Genomic DNA, 24,201 nt, shown 5'->3' on the forward strand with positions numbered 1-24,201 from the left:
GCTGAATAAATAATCTTTCCATTGATGTTTTTTGGTATTTTGGTTTGTTATGATAGGACAATATTTGGATATTGCAACTATTTGAAAATCTGGAATCTGAGGGTGTAAAAAATATTGAGAAAACGCCTTTATAGTTGTCCAAATTAAGTGCTTAGCAATGCATATTACTAATCAGAAATTAAGTTTTGATATATTTACAGTAGGAAATGTACTAAATATATTCACTGAACATGATCTTCACTCAATATCCTAATGATTTTTGGCACAAAAGAAAAACTGATCATTTTGACCTTTTGAATACACCTGTGCTACTTAAAACTGGTTTTGTGGTCCAGGGTCACATATTATCAGAACGTTCTTAGGTACACTGTAAAAAGCTTTCACCAGATTCAACTTAAAAACCTAAGTTCAGCAGCTACCTTAAAATTTTAAGTTAAGTCAGCTTAAAACTACAAGTCATTTTAACTTATTACAATAAAAATGAGTTGATTTAACTTGTGAGCTGAAATGACTTAAGTTGATTTAACTTAACATTTTAAGGCAGCTGCTAAACTTAAGTTTTTAAGTTGAAACTGGTGAAAACTTTTTAAAGTGTAGGTACACTGTAAGTACATGTAGGCTACTGTAAAATAAAGTGCAACCGCATTTTATGTATTGCTTTTAGATTCCAATGATGGTGATGGAGGATGGTTATAATTACTGCAGTTAATTTACACACAAAATGTTTTGATGTCCATTTAGTGGTACCAGATTGTGGACTATGTTATAGACCAACAATGACATTTTTTGTAACTGAAAAATTATAGAGTTAAAAATAGTCTTACAATCGAACTAATTTAAAGCAAATTAATATAACAAGTATATTATAAAACTAAAACAAAATGTGTTAGGGCCAGCATGTTCACCTACTATAAATAAATCCCATAATCTCACAGACTAGTTTATTACTCAATGCACAAGGTGTTAAAAACTCTCTCGCTAACGTGTTGGATTAAGGCTGCAGGCTTTTTTAGGAACTTTATTTTACAGCTAGGCTACTCTACAAGGGCCAGTGACGTTAATACTACAGCCAATCAGATTCATCCAATCACTGAAGTTCATTTGTTGACTGTGTCTCTCTCTCTTCTTGACAGCAGTACTAGCGCAAGAAGTGCGGCGTCGGGTGTTCGGAAAGCAGGGTATCATAACAAATATCCGATGGAAATGTTTTACTCGGTATGTGTAACGTTAGTTTAAGGTAAGTTTTTCGATTCTACACAGTGGCATATATATTATTATACCTCTCAGCGCCTTTTACATCTCTACAAAATGCTTCATCTGCTCGCCGGACTCATATGCATCTATGCACTGACGTGTGTAAAAGTTGTCTATGGACAAAATGAAAAAGGCGAGCGCTTTCTATGTACTGCAGTCCCCATTGACAAGGATACAAGTTGCCCCGTTCAGTCTCTGCCTGTTCAAAGCGCATCGGTCCAGGAGGAGGAACTGAGAAACACCGTCATGCAACTTCGTGAAACCATCTTACAACAGAAGGAGACAATTGTCAATCAGTTGGGAACGATTAAAGAGCTGACGTCTAAACTGTCACGGTGTGAGTCTAATACCGAAATATTTAGGAAAATGAATAAGGACACAATGGATGATGTGCCTAAAGATCCAAATGACACCATTGACGTTCTTGGAAAAACCATGCAGAGTCTAAAAGATAGACTGGAAAATCTAGAGGTAAGGGTTTTTATTTTAGCTAACTATAACTATAATAAATAATAAGTTTGACGCTACATGAATGAATAAATGAGTCAAATCACATTTGTACCGGAAGTTTCTCTGCCACGACTATTTTGGTAATTATGTGGAGGCGTTGAAGATTTACAGGGATTATCTCCTTAGTTAGTACGTCTCTATCCCTTAACCACAAATGCCAAAGTTACTTACGATGCCCCAAGCGACAAAATGTCGGGAATGTGTCAGTGCCACTTAAATGTCAGGTGTTAATCTGAATGTGTGAAATGATGGAGCGAATTGTAACTCTAATACAATATTTTTTTCACAAGAAGTGCTCTGGCTATATGGTAAATTCTTGGAAACCACTGTTTTTTTAAGTGTATGTATTCCATCACAATTATGACCCTGGCCCACAAAACGAGTCATAAGGATCAATTTTTTGAAATTGAGATTTATACATAAGCTGAAAGCTGAATAAATAAGCTTTCCATTGATGTTTGTGAGGATATGACAATATTTGGTCAAAATACAACAAAATCTGAGGGTGCAAAAAAAATTAAAAATAGAAATACTGAGAAAATCGCCTTTGAAGTTGTCCAAATGAAGTTCTTAGCAATGCATAATACTGATGAAAAAGTAAGTTTTGATATATTTATAGTAGGAAATGTACAAAGTATCTTCATGGAACATGATCTTTACTTAATATCCTACTGATTTTTGGCATAAAAGAAAAATCGATAATTTTGACATTTAACAATGTATTTTTGGCTATTGCTACAAATATACCTGTGCTACTTAAGATTGGTTTTGTGGTCCAGGGTCACAATTTAATATCAACAATTGCATTTCTTAAAAATACATTTAACCATGGGACCTAGCATGATCATTTTTTGTAATTAGCATAAATGTATTTAATTTATTTTTATTTTGCATGCTGCATCTTCAAGATATGCTTGTGGATATTTAAAATATATACTTTCAAAAGACAAAAGCCTAACAATTCTGTCAGCTACATATATTAATCTCTGAAAAGTAACCTTTTCATATTTTGTTCAACTGTCTAAAGCAACAGCAAATGCGAGCCAATATCTCTGGTGCCTCCTTTCCTAATGAGCTGAGAAACCTACTGCAGCGTAGACTGGAGGACTTGGAAAATCAACTACTCAAGAAGGTCAACGAGCTTGAGGAAGAGAAGTCCCAGCTTTATAATGAGACAGTCGCTCATCGGCAGCGAACTGACAGTACCCTCAACTCTCTCATGAACAGGATCTCTGAACTTGAGAAAGGTCTGCATACAAATCACCGATGTTCTCTAGTCACTCAAAAACTGGAGTGTTTGTAACTTTTTAACAGTGTAACATGTTCTTAACAATTTGATGAAATGTTCCCATATTTATCTAGATACTTACAATCTTCTCTTGATCATAGCTGTCCACATTACTTTTCTTAATGTTTGATTTAAAAGAGTTAGGGACTTTATTACCTTCCAGTGCTGAGAGGGTAATCAGGTTGTTTTGTGATCTGTCAGCATGTTTTTGCATCATAGCAGAGGTGATGCAATAATAAATAACACTTTTTGACTTTAGGAGGAGCTGGATTTAAATCACCAGAGAATTTCAAGATCTCTCTTCCTCTTCGGACAAATTACCTTTTTGGACAAGTAAAGAAAAGCCTGCCAGAAATGTATGCCTTCACTATCTGCATGTGGCTCAAGTCAGGTTCGAGTCCCGGCATTGGGACCCCGTTTTCCTATGGAGTGCCTGGACAGGCAAATGAGATTGTACTGATCGAATGGGGCCATAACCCTATAGAGCTGCTCATCAATGACAAGGTAAAGAACCAGCGTTTTAAGCAAAATTTTGCAAATTTGGCATTAAATGTTGTGAGGACACTGATGTTAAATAATCTGCTGATTATACTAAAATCAATGTATAAGAAAACGTATGAGTATGTCTTTAAGTCATTTTTTACAATAAATAGTTGTAAAAATAGTACAAAAGAATGGTGATTCATACCGACAAACTCCAAAAATGAAAAAGCAGCAAAAAAGTAACAGAGTAACTATTCCAAGCCTTCTGAAGTCAGATGAGCTTTGTCTGAAAAATAGAAAATTAAATCAATGTTCTGTTAATCTCTCTATCCTCTGCCGCTTCAAAATCTCATTCCCACTTGTGTAAAAAAATACTGTCTAGACGTATTGTGTGAGGATTGACGTCATTGATGCCTGACACCATTGGGTTCATGACCTGGAAATGTAACATGGAAAAAACATAACTGCAAATGAGATTTGAGAGCATTAATGAAGATTATCAGTGTACAATGATTTAAAATGGTAGTTCACCCTAAAAATTATCGTAATGTCGTTTCCAGCCATGTATGACTTCTTTCATACAATGGAAGTCAATAGTAACCAAAAGAGTTTGGTTAGCATCGTTCTTCAAAATAGCTTATTTTGTGTTCTGCAGAAGAAAGAAAGTCATACAGGTTTGGAATGACATGAGGGTGAGTAAATGATGAGAAAATATTTATTTTTTGGGGTGAACTATTCTTTTACTTTATAACTCCACAACAACTCTAAACATTTGATATTTGTATGGTGCTTTTTTGTATTATTTTACATCTTGGCAGTATAATTCCTTATACTGTTAAAGGATTAGTTTACTTCCAAAACAAAAATTTACAGATAATTTACTCAACCCCTTGTCATCCAAGATCTTTCAGTCTTTCTTTCTTCAGTCGTAAAGAAATTATGTTTTTTGAGGAATACATTTCAGCAAGTTTCTCCATATAGTGGATTTCTATGGTGCCCGCAAGTTTGAACTTCCAAAATACAGTTTAAATGCAGCTTTAAAGGGCTCTAAACAATCCAAGCCAAGAAAGAAAGATCTTATTTAGCTAAGCAATTGGTCGTTGTCTTAAATAAATTTTAATTTATACACTTTTTAACCTCAAATGCACATCTTGTCTAGCTCTACGATGTCATGCATACTCTGAGTACATTCTGGTTCAAGAAGTGAATGTGCAAAGATCAAACTCCCTTTACAAGAAAGGTAAAACAGCAATGTAGGATGATCTTTAAGTTGGAGTAGAAAACAAGATGGGAGTCTTTCGACCAGGGGCGGACTGGGACAAAATTTCAGGCCGGGAAATCTCACACTCATCCAGGCCATCCCAAAAACCCACAACAAATTCTGAAACCATGGACAATAAAAAAGCAAAATACGCAAAATAATTAAAGATTATCTCTTGAACTTCCATTTACCTTTTTATAAAAATGTAAGTATTACATTAGGACCATGTGCTATTGTTTTATCTTGCCTAAATGTCAAAACTGTTGGCCTACAATAATAGCTACATCTTGAATATATCTTTAGTAAAATCCTAATACTGATTTTTTTTTTTTTGCATTATCATGGGTCATGTTTTGTCCTTAGGAAAATTAACCATGGTTTAATTAGGACTATGGTAAAAGTATAGTAGTAACTGTTTTTTTTTTTTGTTTTTTTTGGCATTTTGATTACAATTTGTATAACCAGAGTTTTACTACAAATACCAAGTGTAGCAAAACCTTTGTTAATTTGTGGTTACCATAGTTTAACTATAGTAACAATGTTTTTTGGTTTTTAGTGAAAACATGGTTAATTTTTGTAAGGGTTGTATTGTTGTTAGCTGTAGCTCCCTCTAAACGTGTTATAAAACAATGTGAATATTTGTCTGCTAAGTTCCTACTCTTTACAAGTTATGCCATTTTGTTAATTTTTCAGCAAACCGGACTGCTATTGAGAATATTTGCAAGCAGTTTAATGCTTAACTAAGAAAACAAAACTACAATAGTCTATTTACAGATGTATCTGACTTGTAAATGAAGTACTGAACAGGACAGTTTCGACTCTCTGCTCCACCTGGGCGCTCCATTCTCGAGTCTTGCATTCTTTTGGCGGACACGCGGATGGGCGGAGCGTGCGCGTGGCGAATTGCGTTGTCAGTCAAGACGAACCGGATTACGATTTATTAGAGTATTCTTATTATTGAATGGCGAATTTGGAAATAATCACATTAGCACATTCCGCAGGCAACAGAAAAAACAACAACAATATATATGAAAATAAAATATAAATTAAAAAAATGGCAGCGGGCCAAACTGGCTGCCAGGCCACCGGGAATTGTCCCGGTTCTCCCGATGGCCAGTCCGCCCCTGCTTTCGACATACCCTAAACTGTCTTGAACCGGAGTGCACACAAAATACGCATGTGCATCGCAGAGCTAGAAAAGATGAGTATTTTTGGTTAAAAAGTGTATAAATATTGAATTATTTAAGAAAATGAACGATCGTTTCGCTAGATAAGACCTTTCTACCTTGGCACGGATCGTTTAGAGCCCTTTGAAGCTGCATTTAAACTGCATTAAGGAAGTTCAAACTTCACCATGGAAGTCCACTATATGGAGAGAATTCCTGAAATGTTTTCCTGAAAAAACATAATTTCTTTAAGACTCAAGGAAGAAAGACATGAACATCTTGGATGACAAGGGGGTGAGTAAATTATTTATTGATTATTTGTTCTGGAAGTGAACTAATCCTTTATGATCTCATTTTGTGCTTCACTAAATAAAGAAAACAATATGGCTAAACTATTTTTAATACCTCCTGTTGTCAAATAGGTTGCACAGCTACCTTTATCATTGAGTGATGGGAGGTGGCACCATGTCTGCATCACTTGGACTACCAGGGATGGGCTTTGGGAAGCCTACCAGGATGGCCAAAGATTGGGCTCAGGAGAAAATCTGGCCCCTTGGCACCCGATCAAGCCCGGAGGAGTCCTCATCCTGGGCCAAGAGCAGGTGAGAACAGAAGCATAGCTGATACAGCAGTTTTTGCTATTCCCAGACCTCAGTGCACAGTCACACTGTATCTGTAATATTATGCCATCCCTGCACAATAGCGTTACTGACTCATGAACTTCACACTTTAAATAAAACTTGACCTCAGGCAGTAAACAATGTCGTAGAGTTAGCGTGCACATCCTCTAAGAGTGAATAAAAGGGGTTATTGTTGTTGTCTTAACGAGGCCTGTCGTTTATGGCCTCAACAGGATGTAGTAGGGGGGCGCTTTGATGCCACCCAGGCCTTTGTGGGGGAGCTGAGCCACTTTAACGTCTGGGATCGGGTCCTGCGCTCCACGGATATCATTGCCATGTCAAACTGCTCATCCTACTTGCCTGGGAATGTGGTGGCCTGGACCGACAGTGACATCGAGGTGTTTGGTGGAGCATCAAAGTGGCCGCTGGAGCTATGTGAAGATCGGCTATTTGACAATTAAAGATTTTAAAGTGGAAAAGAAGTAGTTCACAAAAAATTACAGATAATTTACTCACCCCCTTGTCTTTCAAGATGTTCATGTTATTCACTCTTCAGTCATAAAGAAATTATGTTTTTGGATGAAAACATTGCAGGATTTCTCTCCATATAGTGGACTTCTACGCTTCCGGTTCATGACAGTTAGGGGTATGTCGAAAAAACTCCCATCTCATTCCTTTGTTTTTCCTTTTTTTGTAAATGGCATTTGATCTTCACCTTGTAAACACTAGGTTGGTACTTCTGCAGTGATGTAGGACGATTATGAAGTGAGAGGAGAAAATGAGACCCTAAAGGTCACGCAGAGCTAGGCAAGATGAGCATTTGAGGTAAAAAAATATATAAAAAAGTATATAAACTGTAAATTTTTTTAGAAAAAAAACGATCATTTCACTAGATAAGAAACTTCTTTTAGAGCCCTTTGAAGCTGCATTTAAACTGCATTTTGGAAGTTCAAACTCGGGGGCACCATAGAAGTCCATTATATAGAGAGAAATCCTCAAATGTTTTCCTCAGAAAACATAACTTCTTTACGACTGAAAAAAGAAAGACATGAACATCTTGGATGACAAGGGGACTAATTATCTATACATTTTTGTTTTGGAAGTGAACTTCTCCTTTAAAGTGAGTGATATTAAATCCTTCTCAACCTCAAAAACGATTCATCAGTTAAACAAGTAGCAAATAGTTTAGAAAAATATACTATATATTTAAATATTATTGGATGGATTACAACATGCAGATAAATGTAACATTTCAGTTGATATATTCAGTTGACATACTTGTGGCTTATTACAAAAAATACTATATCAGATGGTACTATCATGGTACGCTGATAAATACAATATCACTGAACAATTTTCATTATTTATGTACAGTGTATTTTCATGATACTCTATGGTACATTACCATGTCACATTTTTGGTGCACACAAAAGCTCATAGCTGTGTTCACAGCATGTTGAAATTACCAAAATTATAAGATTACAACTTGTTAAAAGCATTCATGTTCTCATAGAAATAATAATTACAACTTTTTTTACAACAAACTCATCTTGCGGAAACTGTTTAAAATGGCAGCAACCTCAGAAATAGTTAAAATGTAGTTAATCAGTTATTTTGGAATATTTATGTTTAATAAATCCTGTTTATTATTCTTCCAATGCAAGAATCTATAAATGTGACCCTGGACCACAAAACCCAAAAAATTGAGATGTATACATCATCTGAAAGCTGAATAAATAAGCCTTTCATTGATGTATGGTTTGTTAGGATAGGACAGTATTTAGCCAAGATAAAACTATTTGAAAATCTGGAATCTGAGGGTGCAAAAAAATCTAAATATTGAGAAAATCGCCTATAAATTTGTCCAAATGAAGCTCTTAGCAATGCATATTACTAACTCAAAGATTAAGTTTTAATATATTTACGGTCTTCATGGAACGTGATCTTTACTTAATAAAGATTTTTGGCATAAAAGAAAAATCTATAATTTTGACCCACACAATGTATTTTTGGCTATTGCTACAAATATACCCATGCTACTTAAGACTGGTTTTGTGGTCCAGGGTCACAAATATAAATAAACAAAAAACACAATGCATTTTAATGTAGCACAGGGATAGTACAGAATAATTTTCGAATGCCCCACTGAATAAACTATAGAAACTCATTATTCCAGTTCTGAGGACATTAATAGCTCTAAGTAGGACATCTTGGGCTGTCATCTAGAAATAATTATTACAACATGGCGTGAACGCAGCAAAGCTTTTAAATCACAACAGAGCGTGTTTTCATGGCTTTCCGTGTTCTCTTTGAGTGTGCATTGTTGCCCTGCGGTCTCAGAGAGCCTAACATGCTAATGTTTCAATACAAAGCTGTTTTTGATTTAAGAACAAGGCCATACACTATTTAAGAGGAACACTTTTGGATCTTGTGTTGTACAAAAGTGTAAAATTTTGACTTTTGGCCAGAGCTAATAATGTGGTTAAAGCACCACCAATCCTTCTTCAAATCTTCTTCAAATCTGTTATAGATTCTTATAAATGCATAGTTATTAAAAAATATTGAAAACCAACTCTTTTTAGAGTCTAAAGCCCATATCTGTTTATGCTTACTGAATTACCCACTGAAGTCAAAAGTTTACATACACCTTGCAGAATCTGCTAAATGTTAATTATTTTACCAAAATAAAAGGGATCACACAAAATGCATAATATTTTTATTTAGTACTGACCTGAATAAGATATTTCACATAAAGGATGTTTACATATAGTCCACAAGACAAAATATTTGTTGAATTCATTAAAATTACCAAGTTCAAAAGTTTACATACACTTGATTGTTAATACTGTGTTGTTACCTGAATAATTCCGACAGCTGTTTTTTTGTTTGTTTGTTTGTTTGTTTGTTTGTTTGTTTGTTTGGTGATAGTTGTTCATGAGTCCCTTATTTGTCCTGAAAAGGTAAACTGCACACAGAATAATCCTTCAGGTCCCACAGATTCTTTGGTTGTTCAGCATTTTTGTGCACTTGAAACCTTTCCAACAATGACTGTATGATTTTGAGATCCATCTTTTCACACTGAGGACAACTGAGGGACTCATATACAGAAGGTTCAAATGCTCACTGATGTTTCAATAAAAACAAAATGCAATAAGAGACAGGGGTGTAAACTTTTGAACAGAATGAAGATGTGTAAATTTTTCTTATTTTGCCTAAATATCAGAAGACAAAATAAGTTACATTTACCCTGATCTTCAAAAAGTTTTCACCCCCCGGCTCTTCATGCATCGTGTTTCCTTCTAAAGCATCAGTGAGCGTTTGAACCTTCTGTAATAGTTGCATATGAGTCCCTCAGTTGTCCACAGTGTAAAAAGATGGATCTCAAAATCATACAGTCATTGTTGGAAAGGGTTCAAATACATAAAAATGCTAAAAAACCAAAGAATTTGTAGGAACTGAAGATTTTTTTCTGATGAACAGCGGGCAGTTTAACTGTTCAGGGTAAACAAGGGATTCATGAACAACTATCACTAAACAAACAAACAAAAAAACACAGCTGTGGATCATTCAGGTAACAACTCAGTATTAAGAATCAAGTGTGTGTAAACTTTTGAATGGGGTCATTTTAAAAAATTCAGCTATTAGTTTTTCTTGTGGGCTGTATGTGACCATCTTTTATGTGAAATATCGTATTCAGGTCAGTACTAAATAAAAAATAATATGCATTTTGTATGATCCCTCTTATTTTGGTAAAATAATTAACATTTAGCAGATTCTGCAAGATGTATGTAAACTTTTGACCTCAGCTGTAGTTATTAAAAACATTGAGAATCAACTTTTTTTAGAGTCTAAAGCCCATCTCTGTTTACGCTGACTGAATTACTCACTGAAGATTATAAATGCTTTAACACTGTCAGATTATTGAACTGTGAATTATGTTGCAAGGTCTCTTTCTTGAAATATATTATCATATTTTTATACCCTGTTTTTAAAAATGAAACATTTTTCAGATAGGGATAGCCATGTCAGGATACCCATATTTTGTTTAAAAGCCTTTTTTGTTCACCGTGCCAATTATTCAGGGATTGCTTGACACTGCTAACCTGTGATTGCCAATTAAAAAATAAAGTTTGCTTAGAAGTCGTTTTATTACTCTTCTCCATTTTTTCTACTGTTGTATTTTCCTTTATGGTTTACATATATATATATATATATATAGCAGACATTGTTCATTGACCTTGCTTGTTTGTGCTGATTTCCTCTCTAAATATACCAATATATACTGTAGAAAAGTGCTATAACAAAGTAGAACTATTTTCTGAATTTAACCTCTGCAGATATAAAAGTGGCTAAGGTCAAAAAATGGAAGGAGAGCATGTAATCACACTGCTTTGACAGACAGGTGGCTCTGAGGGCATTAGCCTGTCTTAAGGGGATGAGATCAGCCTCAAGCCAAAGCTTGTGTCACAGAGGGACATTTCACAAGACTGGACAAACAAACTATTTAAAAAAAGAAAATGACCTTTAGACAGGTGGAAATGATGATATAAAGCTTATAGGTGGTAGCACATACAGTATGTAGTTTGGAAAGTTGAAAAAGTCTTTGGGTACTAGAAAGAAAACAGCTGCATCTCTGTGACCTTCACCTACAGGGGGAGAAAATCTCCAGCTTCCTCACAGCTCACATCCTTGAGATGATTAACAATGTTTACTCGTGCTTTGCCAAATGCATTTCAATCACACATCAACATTATGAGCTTAAAAGTGAAGTAGATATTGGATTGAATTGATGTGATGTGTGAATTTCCGGAAGGCAGAATTAATCTGAATAAAGAAGATTATGCTTATTAATAATGCTTAAATATAATGCCTATTAATTGTTAGTAGTTAAGTTTAAGTATAGGGTAGAATTAAGGGATCTAAAGAATAAGGCATTAATATGTGCAAGTACTATGAAACACCCAATATGCAAGCAACTAGTTAATAGTAAGAACTGGTTCTTGTGTTACAAAAAAGGTTTGTAGTTGTCACTATAAGATTTATTAATATGAGCAAGATGAAAATTGTGTTTTTGAATTTATGTTTACATAAAAAATATTGAAAAGATCTGAAAGGAGTAGCTGTTTAAAAACAGTCTAATAAAAGCATAAGATATAAACAAGTACAGTTGAAATATTTGGGGTCAGTAAATTTATTTTAAGGAATTTAATAGTTTTATTAGATGGATGCATTAGAAGGATGCATAAAGTTTATCAAAAGAGACATTTATACAATTACAAAAGATTTTTATAGTATTTAAAAAAAATGCTGTTCTTCTATTCTTTATATATATGTATGTTTATATATATATATATATATATATATATATATAAGTTTTTTTATAACTGGAAATGACACAGGCTTCCCCCAAAAGATAATAAGATGATGAGATGAGACAAGAGGCATTATTGTGGAAAAAATATTTCTCAGCTTTTATTTACATTTGAACAAAAAGTGGCATGTCCAAAATTATTCATACCCTTTGCAAACTGTCACAGTCTATGGGAAAATCCAAAGTTCTATACCATTCCAAATAGTCCAAGCTGTTCTAAAGCATTCTAATTACCCTGATTCATTGGGAACAGCTGTTTAATCAACTCAACAGGAGAAAAACAGAAGCTCTCTGCTGTTGGTTTGTGGACAGTCATGGCTAAGACAAAGGAGCTCACTGAGGACATGCGGCTGCTCATTGTGGCTGCTCACAAGTCAGGAAAGGGCTATAAGACCATTATCTAAATGTTTTGAAGTTCCAGTGGCTACAGTGCAAAGTACAAGACGTTCTGCATTGTGAAAAATCTCAGAGGACGTGGTCGGAAGCCAAAAGTGACACCTGTGCTGGCCAGGATGATAGTGAGAGAGGTAAAAAAGCATCACCACCAAGGCTATCCTGATGAATCTGGGCTCTGCTGATGGCAACATCTCAAGGCAGACAGTCCAATAGACACTGCACACCGCTGGGTTCCACGGACACAGACCAATAAGGACACCACTTCTCCAGATAAGACACACAAAAGCCCACTTGGCCTTTGCAAATGCTCATCTGGACAAAGAAGAAGACTTCTGGTCTTCTGTTTTATGGTCAGATGAAACAAAAATTGAATTGTTTGGCCACAGTGATGTGGAGTAAAAAAGCAGAAGGCTTCAACCCTAAGAACACCATCCCCACTGTCAAACATGGTGGTGGGAATCTAATGTTTTGGGGTGTTTTTCAGCCAGTGGACCAGGGAACCTAATCACAGTAGACGGCACCATGAAAAAGGAGCAATACATCAAAATTCTCAACAACAACATCAGGCAGTCTGCAGAGAAACTTGGCCTTGGGCACCAGTGGACATTTTAGCACGACAACGACCCAATACACACAGCAAAAGTGGTGAAGAAATGGTTAGCAGACAAAAACATTAACATTTTGCAGTGGCCCAGCCACAGTCCTGACTCAAATTCAATTGAGAATCTGTGGAGGGAGCTAAAGATCAGGGTGATGGCAAGGAGACCCTCCAACCTGAAAGAGTTGGAGCTCATTGCTAAAGATGAATGGGCAAAAATACCAGTGGAGACATGCAAAAAGCTGGTCAGCAATTATAGGAAGCGTTTGATTGCTTTAATAGCCAATAAAGGCTTTTCTATTGATTATTGAGAAGGTTATGAATCATTTTGGACATGCCAGTTTTTGTTCAAATGTAAATAAAAGATGAGTAATATTTTTTTCCACAATGATGCCTCTTATACATGGTCTTACTATCTTTTGAGAGAAGCCTGTGTCATTTCCGGTAAAAACAATTTCAGCACCATTACTTTATATGATCCTTCAAAAATCATTCTTATATGCTGATTTGCTGTTCAAGAAACATTTATTATTATTATTATCAATATTTAAAACAGTTAAGGGGAGACACTGCAGGAAAAACACTTTTTTCATGCACCTGTCAAGTTTGAGATTTTGGGCTTTTTGGTGTTTTATAGTGTTTTTTCAGTCTAGTGGAAAGAAAATACCCAAAAGACACTGTTAAGTGTTTCTTTTATAGCACTTTATCTATTTGTGTCAATAGATTTCAATTACAATACATATTTTTAAAGGCCGTTTTCTCAAAATGAGTTTTTTCTCCAACACTGAGCCATACATCTCCACTTCAGTAACACTTACATACACCAAACTTTACATTTTTATTCCTGTCTATATTCTGAAGGTTTTTACAGAGGGATTTGTTCATATATAATTTGCTTGATTTTATACAACATTTTATTCTCCCAAAAAATGATAGAAAAAAAATTTACATTGTTTTCTGTCTGTTCTATTATTCTATTATTATTCCATTCTATTATTCTGTCTGTTCTATTATTCTATTATTAAAAATAAGTTCTATTATTTTTCTGAATTTTGCAGTGACAAAATCTATAAAAACATTTGACTCTGATATGTAAAAAAAAATTAAACAAGAATTTTTAAACGGACTTTATCCAGTGTTTAGATTTTTGTAGAAATGTATGCATATTAGCACATTTTTCATTAAATAATGCCTCATTTGCATATTTAAACCTAACATTTTAGAAAATTTGTAACAAAAAATGTCTGCAATTATCAATGTAATCAGTTAAGGTGATAACTTTTTTTTTTTTTACCTTTTTCACCTGCAGTGTCTCGCTTTCAAATATATATATATATATATATATTTTTTTTTTTTTCAGGATTCTTTGATTATTATAAAGATCCAAAGATCAGCATTTATCTGAAATAAAAAGCTTTTGTAACATTATACACTATACCATTCAAACGCTTGGAGTCAGTATAATATGTACTGTTTGTGAAAGAAATTATAGAAATGAATACTTTTATTTAGAAGGATGCTTTAAATTGATCAAAAGTGATACCATTTATGTTACAAAAGATTTCTATTCATCAAAGAAACCTGAAAATATTCTACTCAGCTGTTTTTAACATAATAATAGTGTTTTGAGCAGCAAATCAGAATATTAGAATGATTCTGAATGATCATGTGACTGGAGTAATAATGCTAAGAAAATAGCTTTGAAATCACAGGAATAAATGACATTTTAAAATATATTCAAATAGAAAACCGTTTTCTTAAATAGTAAAAATATTTCAAAATTTTACTGTTTTTGCTGCACTTTGGATCAAATAAACGCAGGCTTGGTGAGCAGAAGAGATCTTACTGTTCAAAAACTTTTGACTTACTTTAAATTGTAATATTATTTCACAACATTGTTGTTTGTACTGCATTTTGATCAAATAAATAGAGCTTTGGTGAACACAAGGAACTCAAAAACTTTACAGCCATAAAGGTTTGACTGTGTCCTCGTGGGAAAACAAAAACATGAAAACAAATCTGTTAAACTTTTGTAAAGCAACATATTCAAGTCTTTTCACATACATATGACTCCTGTTACACTTCCAAGGGCAAGAATAATGCCTCAGCTACTTTTGAGCTGAAGGGCACAGTTATTACTAGATGTATGATGCATTGCTCATCTATAGCCTTTAACCTATATTTGCGGTCCCTTGTGGAGCTGTAATTCTTGTCTTCCTGGTACCTCACAGTGCAGATGGCAAATGTCATTGATCATCACAGCAGGAATATACAGGTCAGACTCATTCATTGCAGGAGAAAGAGCTCTAGGTCTCAGACAAGGAAGCTCTCGCTCATAATCACTCGCAAAGAAATATGATCGTTCTGTACAGCAGTGCGTTTTGTACATTTGGGTCAGGTTTAAAATCGTAACAATATTCCGAGGCACGCTTGTTGAACTGCATGCGATCGCTCTAACCTTGTGTACTTTTATACTTTTAAAGATTCATCACCAGTGTCAACATCCATTAGGATCTCAAGGAGTTTTGCATTAACAAATGGAACCTTCATGAAGTAAACCTTGAAACCCACTCAAGTACAAACTAAAAGAGCAGAGAAAGCATTAATGCGTTCACATTGACAAAGAAGAGTGAATCAGATGAGGAAAAAGCTTTCAGTGCTTCTGTTTCGTGTTGATTCACAGATTGTTGAACCAAGACCTAAATAGACCATGTAGCAAAATAATGCAATGAAAGATAGGTTTTTAATGAATACTTGAAGTGTAATGTAGATGAGGTAATCAGGGTTGTTGAAGAAGGGTCTGGGCTTCATTTGTTCTAGAAGCAGGAGAATTATCCTGTAAGGTTACAGATGCATCTTTGGCACGCAGCTCGATTTCTGTGAAGGTAAGATAATTCATATCTGCCATCTGAAGAAACACAAAAAGAGAAAGCGGACATTTATTATAATTGGAAATGACACCTAAATACATATATCAGGTGATATATAATCTGATACAAAAATCTTAAAAGTACACTTCAAACTGTCACTCCGCTGTTTTCAGAGATGTGCTGACCTGTCATTTCTCATTTCCTTCATAAACTGAAACCTTTATTGGAAAACTAGTACACTTGAATAAATTGAAGACAAAATATGAAGTTTTTCAAAATAGGAATGGAAATTAGTTTTTCTGAAAAGTGCAAATTAGATTTTTCCAGGAGGATGGCCAGTTGCGTAAACATTGCCATGTTAAGAGTTCGCCCAAAAATGAAAATTGAGTTTGTTTCTTCATCGTAACAGATTTGGAGAAATTTAGCACTGCAGTGCAGTGAATGGGTCCTGTCAGAATAAGTGTTCAAACTGCTGAAAAGGCATCAATATTCCACTAGTAACCCACATGATTCTGGGTTATCAATTGTGGGAGGCAAAAAGCTGATTTTATTAAACAAATCTATCAGTAAGATGTTTAAAATACAAGTCATTTATTCATAATACTCTCATCTGGATTAGAAGAGATCAGCACCATCTTGAAGATTATGATTTGCAGATCAAGCACTATTTATAAGCAAAAACACTCCAAAATGGATTTTGATGTGAGAGGACAACAAAGATTAAAGGATTTTTTCACTTGAGGAAACATTATTGTTATTTTTGTCCAAAAATTATGGTTTAAATTCATCTTCATTTGTTTCTTATACACTTCCAGTCAAAAGTCTTTGAACAGTACATTTTTTTAAGAAGTCTTCTTCTGCTTACAGCAAAAACATAAAAAATGTGAAATATTTTTACTATTTAAAATAGCTGTTTTCTGTTGGAATATATTTTAAAATGTAATTTATTCCTGTGATTTCAAAGATGAATTTTTAGCATTATTACTCCAGTCACATGATCCTTCAGAAATCATTCTAATATTCTGATTTGCTGCTCAAAAAACATTTATTATTATGTTAAAAACAGCTGAGTACATTTTTTCAGGTTTCTATGATGAATAGGAAGTTCAGAAGAACAGCATTTATCTGAGATAGGAATATTATAAATTGTATAAATATTATAATTGTACTTACTCCAAACATTTGAATGGTACAGTATAATGTATAATGTTACAAAAGCTTTAGATCTTTCTATTTATCAAAGAATCCTGAAAAAAAAATTGTATTCGAATGTTTTAAATGATGATGAAAATTTAGCTTTGATCACAGGAACAAGAAAGCAGTTATTTTAAATAGTAAAATATTTCACCATGTTACTGCTTTTGCTGTATTTTCGTTTAAATAAATGCAGGCTTGGTGAGCAGAGGAGATTAAAAAAAAAACATTAAAAATTTTACTGTTCACAAACTTTTGACTAGTATTGTAATTACATGGCTTTTCATTTCACAAGACATCAAATGGAGTCATGTTGTTGATTATCGTGGTTTTATCAGCTGTTTGAATTCTTATTCTGGTGGCACACAGTGGATCCATTGTTGAGTAAATGATATAACACAAATTTTCTTCAAATCCGTTCCGATCTGTTCCCAATTTAGGATGGCCATAGGATGAGTAAATGTTCAGGAAATTTTAATTTTTGGGTGAACTATTCTTTCTAGACTGTGTCTCAAGGACTAGTCTGACCAACTAGCAGTTAGTCAAGGCGTAGTCTGACTTGATATTCTGTTAAATTTAAAATTTCATCACTAATTTTAATTGATTAGGATGAGGTAATTAAAAATACACTTTTAAAAACTATTTAAACTAAGGACAGAAATGGTTTCATAATTGCATCACCTTAAAAATATCACATTTAGTATTTAACTCGTACCTCATTTTCAATATACAATCATAACTACTTGAATGACACTTTTAGAGGATACAGATGGGGGAAAAAACTCCGACAAAAGTTGTTTCATTAAATACTTTCTGGTCTATGTCAACCTCTAGTGGACAAACCTGAATGTTACACTTAAAAGCACTTCTACAAAATGCTTGAAGACATAAGCATGTTCGCATTATTATCTGTTTCTGATCTGAATCACTCACCAGAGCCTTAGACATGAGGGATTGCTGTCGTGGACGACACACTGTCACAAAGATGAATATGAGAGTAGAAACTATCACTGCAGCGCAGGGCAAAATAAAGATGAGACTCACAGCTGGGGAGGACAATATATACATATTAGAGTTAATGTACATCATAATTAGAGCAAAAAAAATTAGTGTGAACAACTTAAAAATGTATTAAAAATAAAAATAACTTACATTGCATAAGTATTCATACCCTTAACTCATTACTTAGCTGAAGTACCATTAGAGCTGCAAATATTTTTAGGTTATGATATGATATTTTGCATATCAACATTTGGCAATTATCTGCCATTCTTCGACCTCACCGCTTTACCTCTCAAGCTCTGTCAGCTTGGATGGGGTCTGGCAGACATTTTCAGGTTTCTCCAGATATGTTTGATTGGCTTCAATCCCAGGCTCTGGCTGGGCCACTCAAGCATAGTCACAGAGTTATCTATAAGCCACTCTTGCTGTGTGCTTAGGGTCATTACCCTGTTGGACGGTGAACCTTCTGCTCTGATATGCATTTTCAGCTGTTAGACCTTTTATTAAAACCTGTGCGCCTTTCCAAATCATACCCATTTAATTGAATTTGCCACAGGTTATCTTCACTCAAAGTATAGTAACATCTAGAAGCAACATGAATGCTCCTGAGCTAAAAACTGTCCCAGATAAGGGTATGAATACTTTTGCAATGGGAAAGTCTTATTTTTAATACATTTGCAAAGATGATAAAAATCAGTTTTTTGCTTTGACATTATGGTGTACGAAGTGTAGATTGATGTGTAGAATAAAAGTAATTTAAAGCAAACTAACATAAGGCAGCAATATGTGTGTGTGGGGAGGTGAAGGGGTATGAATACTTTCGCAAGGCACTGTAGCCACACTCTTTTCATGTGTTTTTGCTTCTCTCTTTACTTAAAGTTTATTGCACAAAAAATGACTTTTTCCATCACTACTGCCACTTTTTCCATCACTACTGCCAAGCAATGCACTGCGGTATTTCTTTTGGTTCTGTATGAATCAATATTTCAAACGAATCAGTTGAATAATGATTCAGTGACTTGCCCAGTAAGACAATCACTGCTGCCACCTATTGGCTAAATGAGTGCATTCAAAAAGTATTCTGAACATTCTCTTCTTTTCAATTTTGTTATGTTGCAGCCTGATACTACAATTGTTTAAATGCATTTTTCCTCATTAATCTACACTCCACACCTCATAATGACAAAGAGAAAACAGAATTTTAAAAATACCTGTAAATTTATTCAAAAGAAAAAACTGAAATATCACATTTACATAAGTAATCAGACCCTTTTCTCAGTACTTAGATGAAACATCTTTGGCATCAATTACAGCCTCAAGCCTTTTTGGGTATGACGCAACAAGCTTTGCACACCTAAACTTGGGGGATTTTCTGCCATTCTTCTTTGCAAATCCTCCCAAGCTCGGTCATATTGGATAGTGGACAGCCATTTTCAAACCTCTCTAGAGAAGTTCGACAGGGTTCAAGTCAGGGCTCTAATTGGGCCACTCTAGGATATCACAGAGTTGTCCCAAAGCCACTCTGTGCTTAGGGTCATTGTTATGTTGGAAGGTAAACCTTCGGCCAAGTCTGAGGTTCTAAATTCTCTGGACTAGGTTTTTCATTAAGGCCATCTCAATATTTTGGAGCATTGAGCTTTTCTTCTACTCTGATGAGTCCCTCACTCCCTGCCACTGAAAAACAACCCTACAGCATGAGGCTGCTACCAGCACACTTTACTTTTTGGATGGTACTCTGGAGGTGATGAGCAGCACCTGGTTTCCTTCAAATATGATGCTTATAATTGAGGTTCATCAGACCAGATAATCTTGTTTCTGAGAGTCTGAGGGTCCTTTAGGTGCTGTTTTGCAAATTCCAGTTACGAGTTTGTTTTCAGAGCGTCTTCACTAAAGAGAGGATTGAGTTTGGCCACACTGCCATAAAGCCCAGATCAGTGGATGGTTGCAGTGATGTTTGTCCTTCTGTAGGTTTTTCCCATCTGCATAAATGTGATCATGGAGCTCAACTAGAGTGACCATCAGGTTCTTGGTCACCAGTCTGGACAAGGTCCTTCTCCATCAATTTCTCAGTTTGGCTGAGCGACCAACTCTTGGAAGAATCCTGGTCTTTTGTAGCCTTCCCCAGATCTGTGCCCCAATACAGTCCTGTCTCTTAGCTCTGCTGGCTGTTACTTTGACCTCATAGCTTGGTTTTTGCTCTGATATGCATTGTCAGCTGTGAGGCCCTTTATAGAGAAATGTGTGCCCTTCCAAATCATGTCCAATCAATTTAATTTACCACAGGTGGACTCCAATCAAGGTATAGAAACATCTCAGCAATGATCAAGGCTGTATCCGAAATCGCCCCCTATACCCTATTCACTATTCCCTACATTAGTCCACTCGTACAGTTCACTTGAAGGAGTGAATGAAAACGAGTGAGTGAATTCGGACGCTAAGTGCTCCGGAAGGACTGCCGCTTTTGCATAGTATTGCTTACTGTTTAACAATCATTTAAACAGACAGTTCGAGTAGTAAGATTAAAGGATTTATCTTGAACTATGTCAAGGAGTTTACGTATAAACCCTGGTTAAACAATTTAATAATCAATTTCCAACGAATTTGTACCTGTGTTGTACGCTGTATTACGCAGTGGACGAGCGCATTGTAAAACGAACGGATGGATGATTCAGCTGCGGGCGCCATCGTCTGTCGAGACGCGGGAATTCAGTCGGCGCGCGACTCTCACAGTGCATTATGGGTTATCTCTAGCTGTTGAGCGTACATCGGTTGTACACTCGTTTTTGCGGTGCATTATGGGATTGAATGAGTGCACTCGGGAACGTCCACTATGGTTTCGAACACCACTTAAAATGGCTGTCCCCTCAAATAGTGCCCTATTTGAGGGTATAGGGGGCGATTTCGGATACAGCCCAAGAGAAATGTGAGGCACCTGAGCTAAATTTCAAATGTTGTTGCCAAGGGTCTGAATACTAAATGTGATATTTATTTTTTTTCTTTTTAATAAATGTACAGACATTTCTAAAATTCTGTTTTTACTTGGTCATTATGAGGTATGGAGTGTAGATTAATGAGGAAAAAATAATAATTTAAACAACTGAAGTATCAGGCTGCAATATTGCAAAATTGAAAAAAGTAAAGGGGGTTTAATGCATTCTGAATGCACTGTACAAAAGAACAGTCCATCTAAAACGTGAAAAACTGAAAAGCTGAGTACTAACAGTGAAAAAACAACCAGTGCTGATGGACTCTATCTGCATTTCTGGAATGCTACTTGACCAATCAAATTCGAGGACTGGCACTATGAAGGAGCTTATGTTGCTTCTAATGTTTTAGAAGGAGCTAATTAATACCTAATACCCCTCTTGTGCAACCTCGAGAAGTCATAAAAGTTTCTTCAAAATCTGAAAGTCACAATGTTATACTTTTGGGTAATCCAGACTTTGTCATGCTGAGGCTGAATGAATCATGAATGCACAATGAGTGGCCTAAAGCTATACAACTGATGACGCTTTGCTCTAAATGTTGTCAGGCACAGTATCTTCACGCAAACAGTGATTTTTAATGCTTATTCGCATGGCTCATATTTCTTCACATTTAAAAGGATTGTTCACCCAAAAACTAAAATACTGTCATCACGTATGTATATATGTCCCCATACATTTGTCCCCATTCACTTTTATCACAAAGGAACAACTTTTGAAAGTATGCTAAATATCACATTTTGTGTTCCACAAAAGAAAAGGTTTGGAAATAATGAGCAAGAGTAAATGATGACAGAATTTTTGTTTTTGTGCCATAGAAATATGACACTTTATAGGCTAAACAAGAATTTCCACTTAATACAGGAAACACTTCAGAATTCAGAAGATAAATAGTTTGAAATAAATGTATTATACTCACGGCTGCTCTGCACATAGATGTTGTAGGATGTCTGGAGTTTGCTGATATTGTTTCTCACACTCAGGTCTAAGCAAAACGTTCCTACTGATCTGAAGGTGTAGTTCAGATTGAACATGTTCCCATAGAGTCTGACTAAATTGCAGGAAGTTGGACTGGGTGTGTTGCAATCTGACAAAACTCTCCAGCACAGCCAAACCGGGGGACTACACACACATCACATACAATAATTAAACATCAAGCCTGTTGAGTTTTTACAGGTTGAAGGAGAATAAAAAACACTTTGAACAAAAAGAGACCTCCCAAGTAATTATTTTTACTTTTTTAGAATTACATTTACCTTCCTCCAACCTGAAAGGACAGATTGCTGCTCTGGTCCACATTATAAATTGAAGGTCCTCTCAATTCAACACTCTTTATGGCATCTATAAAACAAAAGAATGTTTGACATGTTAACGCCAGTGGTACTATATAAAGAGTCATTTATAAGAGAGATAATGATTCTGCAGCCACCTAACACAGTCAGATCTACTGAGTACAGCCCAGTAAATCTGGAATGTTGAGATGTATTGCTTTCAATGCTCAGTTGAAATGTGTAGTTCCCTGGAAAGGTGTAGCAACACTCCACAAAAGGCTCTGGGCCTTTCTGCACTTCCCTAAAAAACAATGACAACTTTAAAGAAAACCTTTTTCAAAGATAAACACTTAATTTTTTGAAATTGATGTAGGCCTATTTGTTCACATAGCAATCACCCATTGCCTAAGTCCCATGTGTATATGAAAGTGACAGAGCGCAGGTTATGTTTCGGGTCAAAGAGCTCAAACGAAACCACGGTGGGAATGTAAGATGCCAGCTTCCCACTATTCCGCATGTATGTTGAGTTCCCTTCCATTTGACGGAAAATGAGCTTTCCTTTGACATTTCCTGTAGTGAAATAGAAACAATGCAGCCTAACCACCAAGTAACCAACCAAGTCAAAAGACATAGGAGGACTAGTCAGCTTACCAGATAACTGCTGGGGTAACTCATCAGGGATCTCAAAAGCAAGACAGGCAATCACTAAGAGAAAAGTGTTAACCAGAACACTCCGGATCCTGGTGGAATTCAGTTTGCAGCTGAACATGAATATTAACAAACAATACGTCATAACAGGAAAGCATATGTTGATATCCATTACTCAGAACTATAAGCGATACATACCAGTTCATGTGGACTCGTCAACATGGATCTCTAAATGATTACAGACGACAGCTTGTGACTTGTGAAAGTATGACTGAGTCTAGCTTTTATTTCTTTCATGCTGTTTGGTAAAGGCTTGAAATCACATCCACGTGTTGAATCCTTATGCTCATCTGAATAATGATGTGTGTTGTGTTGTCAAAGAAAACATAATTCATGCAGAAACGTGACTAATTCACAAGCCTGTTCCTCTACAGACTTCTGGATAGATTTTAGAGGATCATGTGTGAAAGTCTTATAGCCTTTAAAGCTTTTAAAATATGGCATGTAGACTGGTGCTAGTCAACACACATTTTACTACAATAAGAATTTCTCAGGAAGGTCATTCCTGGAATTTGGCGCCTTTTGTGTCCCCAGTAAAAATCATGATATTACTGTCTTAAAATGTTCAACAACATCAACTTTAAAGTTGTCTTTGACATAAATAACACACTGTAAAAAGTGATAAGTTTACTTAAATAGTTTTTTTTTCTTTCTTTAAATTATTAAATAAATAATAATAATTAAAAAAATAAGTTAAGTGAACTGTCTAGTTTGTTTAACTTATTTTTTTTATTATTATTTACTTAATAATTTTAAGACAATGGGTTTTCTCAATTTTTTTAAGTTAAGTCAACTTATCACTTTTTAGAGTGCACCTTACGACCTTTAAGCATATTTTTTTAAAATAATTCTTAACATAACATTTTACAGCATTTTAAACCACCAAATATTATATTATTTCCTATGTCCCCAGGCCTGTGTCTACCATTTTGATAATGAATTATGCAACACTTAATATGTTGCCACGATTTTTGTTTTTAGATTTTTTCACATTATTTGGTATATCAGTAATAGTTTTATCTAATGTATATATTTTCCAAGTATTAAATTCATAAAAATATATATTAATAAAGGTTTTTAATTTGTCCTTCAAAATATTGTCCACCCTGTTATATTCAACTACTGGCCCTTTAAATGAAAGTTGGAGAAAGGAAATTACATCATATTAAATGGCTGATATCACTAATTTTACTAATTCTATCTTTCCAATTTGATGTGGTCAACT

The 24,201-nt window shown here is 35.0% G+C and overlaps 2 protein-coding genes across 2 annotated transcripts; one reads left to right on the top strand and one right to left on the bottom strand.

The window, feature by feature from the left end:
• Positions 1 to 1,160: 1,160 nt before the first annotated feature.
• Positions 1,161 to 10,744, top strand: nptx2b (neuronal pentraxin IIb). The gene is made up of 5 exons (XM_073828836.1): positions 1,161 to 1,725; positions 2,792 to 3,011; positions 3,312 to 3,556; positions 6,385 to 6,564; positions 6,816 to 10,744. The coding sequence occupies exons 1-5, from the start codon at positions 1,309 to 1,311 to the stop codon at positions 7,041 to 7,043; spliced, it is 1,290 nt and encodes a 429-aa protein (XP_073684937.1). The 5' UTR covers positions 1,161 to 1,308; the 3' UTR covers positions 7,044 to 10,744.
• Positions 10,745 to 14,425: 3,681 nt separating this feature from the next.
• Positions 14,426 to 23,125, bottom strand: tmem130 (transmembrane protein 130). Its single transcript, XM_073827654.1, has 8 exons — positions 23,115 to 23,125; positions 22,920 to 23,008; positions 22,667 to 22,838; positions 22,427 to 22,569; positions 22,254 to 22,338; positions 21,917 to 22,119; positions 17,941 to 18,057; positions 14,426 to 15,848 (listed from the first exon to the last, which is right to left on the bottom strand). The coding sequence occupies exons 1-8, from the start codon at positions 23,120 to 23,122 to the stop codon at positions 15,727 to 15,729; spliced, it is 939 nt and encodes a 312-aa protein (XP_073683755.1). The 5' UTR covers positions 23,123 to 23,125; the 3' UTR covers positions 14,426 to 15,726.
• Between the last annotated feature and the right edge of the window lie 1,076 nt (positions 23,126 to 24,201).

Source organism: Garra rufa, chromosome 22 (genome assembly GCF_049309525.1).
Source record: "Garra rufa chromosome 22, GarRuf1.0, whole genome shotgun sequence".
NCBI classification, from domain to species: Eukaryota; Metazoa; Chordata; class Actinopteri; order Cypriniformes; family Cyprinidae; genus Garra; species Garra rufa.